This window comes from Purpureocillium lilacinum (genome assembly GCF_023168085.1).
Source record: "Purpureocillium lilacinum CBS 284.36 DNA, scaffold_5, whole genome shotgun sequence".
Lineage (NCBI taxonomy): Eukaryota > Fungi > Ascomycota > Sordariomycetes > Hypocreales > Ophiocordycipitaceae > Purpureocillium > Purpureocillium lilacinum.
Window position 1 is genome coordinate 1,731,511 of NW_027072115.1, and position 9,358 is coordinate 1,740,868.

General features: G+C 59.9%; 1 protein-coding gene across 1 annotated transcript; it reads right to left on the minus strand.

The window, feature by feature from the left end:
* Positions 1 to 2: 2 nt before the first annotated feature.
* Positions 3 to 3,007, minus strand: PLICBS_007118 (exosome catalytic subunit dis3; the record flags this gene model as incomplete). Its single annotated transcript, XM_018320519.2, has 2 exons — positions 3 to 2,758; positions 2,812 to 3,007. 2 exons carry the CDS (start codon positions 3,005 to 3,007, stop codon positions 3 to 5), a joined length of 2,952 nt encoding a protein of 983 aa, XP_018180416.1.
* Between the last annotated feature and the right edge of the window lie 6,351 nt (positions 3,008 to 9,358).

Sequence of the window (9,358 nt, forward strand, 5' to 3'; positions counted from 1 at the left end):
TCCTACGCATCCATCAACTCCATCTTGACGCCCCTCTTGCCCGTGGCCTCGTCCTTCTCGTCGCGGACCCTAACCTTGACCTTCTGGAAGAGCTCCACCTTGACGGCCCTGCTGCCGCTCGTCGTCAGCGTGTACGTCTCTGCGTCGAACTCGCTGTCGGGCTCGGGCTCGGCGAGGTCGCGCAGGCGGATCAGGCCCTCGATGCCGAAGCGCGGGACCAGGACGACGAAGCCGTTGCTGAAGATGCGCATGACAAAGGCGTCCTCCTCGGCGACCTTGCCCTTGAGCGCCTGGCCGACGTAGTAGGCGATGCTGGCGCGGCCGGCCATCTGCGCGTTGCGGTGCCGCACGTTGATGTTCTTGCACACGGCCTCGAGGCGCCCGCGGCTGCGCACCGACGGGTGCACCGCCTCGTATCCGATGGCGGCGGCCAGCTGCCTGTGCGCGAGCAGGTCGGCGTACCGGCGGATGGGCGAGGTGAAGTGCGTGTAGATCTCGGACGCGAGGCCGTAGTGGCGGAACTCGGGGTAGGCCTGCGTGCCGGAGCAAAAGTACTCGGCACTCATCATGCAGCGCGTGGCCATGATGCGCACGAGCGTGTTGAAGAAGGGCTCGCCCGGCTCGACGCACTCGTCGAGCGAGTCGGCGAGCGCCTTGCTTGACTCGGTGCGCAGCTCGAGGCCCTTCTTGACGCGCAGCTCGTTGGCGAGCTCGTCAAAGTTGGTCTTGGGCGGCGCCGCGTGGCGGCGCAGGATGGCCGTCTGCGGGAACGCCTCGTAGATCTTGGCAGCGACGCTGACGTTGGCGAAGAGCATGAACTCCTCGACGAGCGAGTTGGTGTCGAGCAGCTGCTTCGTCTTGACGTCGATGGGGTCGGAAGACTCAGACTCCATTTGCACCTTGACCTCGGGGGACGACAGGCTGAGCGCGCCGGCGTCCATGCGCTTCTGCTTGAGCTTCTTGGACAGCTTGAGCAGCATGCGCATGCCCCGGGTGAGATCGTCCTGCTGCGACTCGTCGTCGATGCGCAGCTGGGCCTGTTCGTAGCTGAACGCCTCGCGGGACTTGATGACCGATTTCGTGAAGCGCACGTTGACGATGTCGGCGTTCTCGTTGACCTCCCAGATGGTGGAAAAGGCGTAGCGTTCGACGTACGGCTTGAGCGAGCACAGGTCTGTGCCGAGCAGGGGAGGGAGCATGTCGATGCGCTTGTCGACGAGGTAGACGGTGGTGCCGCGGATGCTGGCTTCCGTGTCCATGGCGTTGGCGGGCTTGACAAAGTGAGAGACGTCGGCGATGTGAACACCGACTTCATAGTTGCCGTTGGGTAATTGTCTTGCGTGGAGGGCATCGTCAATGTCCTGACATCCAACCGGGTCGATGCTACAAATGAGAAGCCCACGCAAGTCTTCCCTATCTCGCCACCCCGGATCGTCCGTACTGGCCGGAACTTTCCAGTCGTGGCCCTCCTTGGGCAGGCAGTCGAGCACCGTCTTGGGGAACGGCCGGTACTGCACATCCCACTCCAAAAGCAAGGCCTCCGTCTCGGCAGCCTTGGTCTCGAGATCTCCCAGAGACCGCACAAAGTGGCCTACCGGATGCCTCGAGTCCCTGTCCCATGCGTCTATCGTGACGAGCAGGCGCTTTCCCAGAAGTTCCGACACTTGCCGCGTGCGGAGCCGAATCTTGGGAATCTTCTTATCCATGGGAATGAGGAAGACGCTGTCCTGTTTGCGACCCTGTGTTGACGCCCGGCTGGCGGAAGACGGGTCGATGTGGCCCACGTATTGCCGCCAGTTGCGCTTGATGACTCCCACAACCTTGGCCGTGGGCTGGGGCAGGCTCTCCGAAGATGCCTTGTGGGTTCGCTTCACTGCTTCCTGGAGCGCCTTGCGCTCCTTGTCGGACACGAAATCCTCCCGCTCCTCGGCGTCGGCATTTTCGTTCTTGGTGATGGTGTCTTCCTCAATGATTTTCGTCGACGGGGCCTTCCACTTGTCTTGAGGCAGGAGCTCCACGACGACGACGTCGCCGTCGATGGCTCGGTTGATGCTCTCACGGCCCAGGACGAGGAGGGGCTTCGGGAACGCCGGTACCTTTATCGAACCTTCCAGGTAGTTGTACGGGGACACGTTGAATATTCCCTGGTGCATCAGTCCTGCCTTGACCCCTGTCATCATCCTTGACATGGTGTAGTACTCAGGGTAGAGCATCTGCCCAGGCTTCTTGAAGCCGCCTTGGCTTTGCGACTCGGCGACCATGTCGAGCAGCTTGTCGCCATCCTCGAGGCTCTTTACATAGTCCGCGAGCGTAGAGGCGTGCAGACCCTGCTCTCGAGCCTTTTTCAGGTTGGCTTGGTCGTCGCTGAGCATGACGATGGCGGGGATCTTCTTGGCCTTTGTGCGGGCAAGATGCTCGCCGTACCACTTGACGGCAAGCCTGACTGCGCGGTCATTTCGGTCGTTGACTGTCTCATTAGGCTCCCGGTTGATGTAGGTCTCCAGGCGAAAGTCGTTGAAGAATACGTAGAAGCGCTTGTCCTCGCTCTTGGTAAGCCCGACGAGTCGGTTATACAGCGGCAGCGAGCGGTTTCGAAGCTCTTCCAAAACAGTTTGCAGGATAACGACATCATAGAATGAAGAGCTCTGTTCAAAAAGGTCCATGGCGTTGAGTAAAGCGTTAGTGTCCGGGATCAGATAGTGCCCTTGAGGAAACGCCTTGGTGCCCGCGGGCTTGTCCGAGAGGACGAAGGGTAGCACTTTCGACGGTCAGCCACGGAACCCGGCCACGGGCGCTAGATATCGAACTCACCCTCGCCGGCGGCATTTCTGGGGGCGCCTTCGAGGCATGCCTTGCAGATTCTTGAGGAACATGGAATGTCCGTTCGGAGGTAGACTTCTCGCACAATCTTCTGGACCTTGCCGCTGCGGGTCGATCGAACATACACCTTGCTGGAGATGTTGGATGCGAGAGGATCGGCCTCGTGCGATCGCTTCAAGCTTGTCATGGTGACGTTGTGCCTGGCTGCGACGAGGAGGATGAGAAAAGTCGTCGATGGTGAAAGCTGCGATGAGCGTTGGCGGCGAATCAAAGGCGCTGGGGCGCGAATGCGCTAAAGTCTTATCGATACCGCGGCGAGACGTTGAACCTCGAAAGTCCTTACGCCCCGGCGCGCGCTTGAGGTGTGATCCGTCTGTTGCCCGTCTCGGACTTTCAGCCAAAGAATCCTTGCAATTCATGATCTAGCACCTGCTGTTTCCCGTAGGCTCGTAGCATTACTCCGAAGCTCGCGCTGCCGTTGTCAACGAGCCGTGCAGAGAGTCACATGACGCATGACATCACGTGACTGCGGCTCCTCTGGCCGTGTAATTGAGGCAAGGGCTCCCTGGTCAATGGCTGTCCTTCCGTGAATCCGCTCACGGCGTCGATGTTCGACAGTCACGCATGAAACAAATTTCCTTTCCGTCTCTACAGCCGAGCGGACGCGTGCGGAGCCGGAACGCAAAGAGCGGTACAAGATGCTGTGCTCGTTCACGGGATGAGCGCATCTCGCCCTAGCTCGCTGGACCGCGTCGCGATGTCACGCTACGACCCGTCTCCTGCCGCCTCGTACTTGGGCAGGACGAAGAATCCTGATACGAGGTAAGGCGTTGAGGCAATACATGCAGTTCAGTGCTAATTAAAGCAGCAGGTGCCGTGCAGCCCAACTCTGCGGCCACGCCCAACTATACAGCATCTGAGGGCGGCTCCCCTACGGCGGCCCCTCCCACATGGTCACGAGTGGACGGCCCTTTGATCAATTCCTGCTTTGAGTCGTGAAAGGAAGCCGGCCGGATGCTCCACGCCTTGGCCCGAGTGCAGGTGGACACCAATTTGAGTCTTAACGGGTGCGACAGCCCGGGTTCTCTTCTCAATTGCCCTGGCTTCAGGTCGATTCCACGCAAGCGTGGCTCCAGAGTCCATAGACCCTTGATTCGAGATTTCAATGGCGCCTGAGGCTTCACGAGTGCGACTCAAAGCGGCGAATTCGCGCGCCGACACTGCTAATCGCTGATGGGCCGCTCGTCTTAGCTTCGGACAGGAGGAGACAACACCCAGAGCCTTGGTCGGGTTCGTGTTTCCCTCAGCAACCGTCCTTCACTCATTGGCCGGCTCATCGCATGCGAGCAAATGGGCAAGGGTGACTGGTCCTAGCCATCACGAGGCCAGATGACCTATCAACCACCTCCCGATGCCTTGCGATGACACGGCCGTGAGATGTGCAACTCGCTTGCGTTGGTTCTCTGGTGAGCCCGGCAGAACAGTCACAAAATTGGCGACCAAGCCGACCCCAGGCGCGGCAAATACGCTCGAGTCAGTTGGGCACACACGTTTTCAGTCCCCGAGGCGAAGACATCGGCGCACATCATTGTTGTTCTTTGTCCTGTGCTCCCATGTGTAAGTTGCTTCCCAACCAACCGTGTTCGCATCATGTTTGCTGCTCGACCCCTTCTCCCCTCACAGTGCAAATTGCAGCCTTATGAACAAGGGCAACGATGCTCGGCTGTCTCGGCGAAAAGCACGAATGGCAGGCAGCAACCCCGGGTTCAACAGCTGCATCTTATCGATGCAAGTGTGTGTGGAAGGGCCTGTGATTTGCAGGACGGTGAGATGGTGGCCTCATGATCACTGTGACAGGCGGCAGCCAATGACAACCACAAGATCATCGACATTCCACGGAAAGCTCCTGAGTCGGGGGATATCCCCCCTGTTTCGCTCAGATAACTTATGACGAGGCTCGGTTGCCTGTTGCATCTCCACACCCCGCGATAGGATGCCGTACTTCTCACTCCGCCCAAGCAACAAGCACTGGATACGACGGCTTGGCACCTCAGCATGCCAGCCCGGCGGAGCAGCCACGTTGAGACCGTGAACAGGGATGCTTTGCCTTTGTCGGAGCGGTGTAAGAGATGAAAGCTCAATGACAAGTATAACAGCGATCAGTACCCAGGACCGAGGTCGACTAGCCAGGACGCCATCAACCCTGGGGACAGCTGCCACTTGGTCAGGTCAAACAGCTCCAAGCGATGCGCACTCGGCGAAATGCATGCTCGGTGGCCACTACTTGTTCCCAGAACAGCGTGAGTCACTTGGCTTGGCCAGGCCGGTGTGCCCCAGCCCGATGTCAGGTAACTGCGGGTCATGCTGGCGGTGCATCTCCCACATAGGACGTCACTACGGCTCAAGGTGCCGCAGGACGATCGCCAGCAAGCGCAGGATCCAAAAATGTCGCGTACAACGTCTCTGGCTTCGCTGCGAAACTCCCCGACGTGGCGGCTGCCGACATAGTCGGCCCCGGTCTGAGGCCAAGCGCACGTTGTGTGATGGTGTTAGACAACAGCAAACTGGAACATCGAGCCGTTGGAAAGGCCAATCACGATGGATGTCGTGTGATTCTTCCACAGATCTTTGAGCGCGGTTTGCTTAGAAAAGTATTGGATAAACTGCTCGACAAAGTGTCGCCAAGGGCCAACAGCCGAAGCTCCAAATGGCAGCGGCGGTTGCTCGCACCGCGACCAGGACCAGCCCGGCATTCAGGAATCCTTTGTTCTCATGCGCCGAATGGCATCGATCGGGACGCATCGGCAATCGCTGCCCCGGGCGTTTTATTTACGTCGTGTGGGTGGGGGACTCGTCGGCGTGGGTGTAGGCCCATGGGGTTGAACCCCATCACCTTGTAACGGAAAGGAACGGGCATGTGCGCTTCCTAGTCGGCCAAGGCCAGCAAGCGTGCACACGATTCTTCAAGCCGCCGCTGATGAGGGAGCTGTGAAGATATGCGAGGCGCATTCTCCGAATTGTGCCATCCAGCCAACTTTCGGTTCCGGCCCTCCAACTAAAGGGGAGCAACAGGTGTCCTCGAAGCCAGAGCACATGCCCATGGCTGGTCCCGGAGATGCCTTTCCCATGTTAGAAGGTACGGAAGAGCTGCGGTCGTCCGGATCAGAGGAGAGGTCATCTGCCCGAGTGACAAATCTCTGGGTCGGTTTGATGTGAGTGAGGACAAGAAGGACGACGAGATACGAGGCAGCATCCACCAGACAAGGCCATGTTGAGATGCTACGTAAAGTTGTTTCAACCGCCATTCTGGGGCAACATGCCCTTCATGCGGGGAAGAGCGCGCACAAAGGCTCACGAGGCGCGTTTTCCACTGTGCGACATGCATAAACTCCGGGGAGCTGGGGGTGTGATACATCTGGACAAACAAAGTCTGACCTCTATCAAGAAGATCGGCGGGCCGCAGAAGCATGGTAGGTCAAGCGTGTACCCGCACCCTGGCTCAAGAATACGTTTCCGCGAGGAGTCGCTTCGCACAACTGGAATGGCGGCGCCTATGAGGAAACACTCGTTTCATGAGTCATGACAGAACCTAGTCGACGACGCGAGGCCAGCACGCACAAGAGACGGCAGCCTCAGCCGCGGACATGGACATTGACAACGACGGTCTGCAGGTTGGCAGACACGACGCGTGGGGGGAGTGACCATGATTGTCTGGATGCAGGGTCGGCTGCCGGGCAAAACAGGAATGAGACCAGCCGAAGCAACACGCAGCCATGCATTCCATGGGTGAGTTCCACAGCCCTGCGACCCCCAATTTACAGGACGAGGGTGAGAACGATTCACATGCAGGCGCCCAGCGGAGGATTTGCCCATCTCGATGTTGGGCTCAGTTACACCAAATATGACACGCGCCCCATGCGACGGCCGACGCAACCAGGGCCGGGCCCGAACGTGGTTCTTGTGCTGCGCGACCTGCCAACGGGACTTGCTGGGATTGAAGGGGAAGTTTAGCCAGAAGACGACGCCCGGCGTCTCTGAAGCCAGCCCTTGGCCAACTGCCAATGTCCTTTGATAGTACCGCAGACTATCTGTATTCGGTGGGTCTCAGCCGCGGTCGACGACATCTATCTATCTCCGCCGCGACGAAGGAGGTAAGTGGTACAGGGGTAATAGCGCTCCTGATTCATGGCGTGCATGGTGAGCACTGCACGATTCTGGAAGCGGGAACGAGACACAGTATGGCATTGAACGCAGCGTACGAGGACGATGCTGTGTTCCTGAGCCCGCTCATCGGGACGCACAGAAGGATCATGACAGAGAGGCCGACGCCCAGCAAGGAAGCTGTCCGCCAGCTGCATGGACGCGACAGAGCAAGAATAGCAGCCGGCGCTATTGTCGGGGTTTGCTCTAGCGTCAGTGGAGCTTCCTTCGCCGTGGCGCCGTGGCGCATCGCCCCGGACGTTACGGTGGCCAGGGCGATCGTCAGCACGACCGGCGACTGACAGAAGCCGGTGAAGGCAACGGGATGAGGCGTGAGACTCGCCGCTGCCTGCCTACTTGGCCGCCAGTGAGCGTCAGCGTGAAGAGACTTCCGGACGTTTGTCCAATGCCCCGGGCGGCCCGGTTGTACGGCGTCGCGACCAACCGCCAGAAGCACCCAGGACGCGCTTGTCAAGCCATGTGTGAAGCCCGAGTACATTGAGCGTGTTTGAGCAGCTGCTCATGCGTGAAGCCCTGCACCTCATTGTGCGGCAGGCCCGCTTGAGAGGGAGGGAGGGAGGCCCTGGAAGGGGGAGAGGGGGGTGGGCGGCTCGCGTGTGTGCGGGGGACCCTTTTTGCCTTCTTTGCGTCCTGGTGGTTGCCGCAGAACCTGGCATGGCGTGGTCTGGGGTTGGGCGATCGCATCGCTCCCGCACCTCACACACGCTTCGCATCGCACACGGAAAAAGAAAAGAAGGCAAGCGGCGGACGCAAGGAAGCCGCCAGGAGACGACAGGGGTTCGCCCTTCGGTCCACCACCTTGACGCCCGCCCGTCACCCACCACCACCGCGACGCCCACGACCAGGAGGAGCTCTCATGCCCATCTTGCCCATCCATCATAGCTGGACCAGTCCGCCTTTCTGCGGGCGGCAGACGGAGAAATGTGGAAGGCGTTGGCCCGTGGTGGGCTGGCTGCTGCTGGTCGCAGTCCCGTGGCGTGCTTAAGCTGCGTTGCTCCTCTCGGAACGACGCGATTGGGACAGGCCGCGTGCTGCCCTGATTGGAGCCCCTGTAGCTGGTCCTTCGCGAAGATCTGAGCTGCTGCCGAGCTGGACTCAAGGTCGGCCGTGTCGACGGACACCCCCTGGGCTTGGCTGAACGAGACAAGGAGGCTAACCCCCAGTGACTGCGACAACGATCCAGCCAGTCCATGGCGGCGCGGCCACAGGGCGGCTGCAAACTGGCGGGGGATCTCGCCCGTCAGCCTCGTGCCGTTGTTGTGCCCATCGACCTGCACTATCAGTTGGCCGTACGGTTGCTGCGAAGTGCATGATCCAGTAAGACGTAGGAAAAGTCATTGCGCCCGACTTCGACCCCAATGCAACTTCGTACTCCGTACCCGAACGGCCGATCTAATGCCCCGAGTCCTGTGAAACAGTCATACCTGAGCGATGGACTCGGCCCGCTCGGAGCACGGTGAGCGTCTTCCAAAGCCGCTCTCAGCTTACATACGACTCGGGCATCTGCACGCTTACGAGGCTGTGCAGGCCCAGCGGCGACCATGGCTGGGCAAATGCCAACCGATGACGCTACCTGGGTTGACGCGCCCACAACGAGCCGGTTCTTGGTGAGAGCACACCCCGTTGTATGTACAGTCAGCGGGGTGAGTGAGATAAAGGGCGTCGTCACCCAACCATGGCATTGCATCACGTTCGGCTGAGTCGGCGGACGCGTACAGGGCTGATGCAGCAGCAGCAGCAACACCAGCAACACCAGCAGCAACAGCAACGGCTAGCTCTCGAGTTCGGAGACGCCGGCTGCTTACCTATCCCGACGAAGATGCGCCCTGGCTGCACGATGTGCTTCAGCACCTCTGCCACGGCGGAACGGCTTCAGCACTTGACGTGCAGCAGAGGACAGGAGCGAGCTTCGCGATTTCCTCGGCTGGGGCTGATAGACACAGGCGACCACCATGGCGACCAGTCACGGCCCGCAAGTGACCTGCCGTGGATCGTGGGGAGACAGCGAGCTGGCGGGAAGAGACATGCACGATGTAGGATCTGAGTACCGACCCCCCCTTGCAGGCCTGCGAGGGATACTCGCATGATACCCGCACACAGCAAGCTGCTTCCGCTCGGCTCGTGCCTGCCGCGCGAGTGAACACGGCCTTGCTTTGGGCTCTTGGATGCTGTCCAAGTAGCCTGTACTTGACCCATGGCGTCGTTCGCGCCGAGGAACGCAACCTGGAGCCGCTCCGTACCATGGAAGTTGCAGGGCGCCTGTACTTGTACTTTTGAAATGTGGGGTACGGCAGCCAGATGATGCGACGCCCCGGTC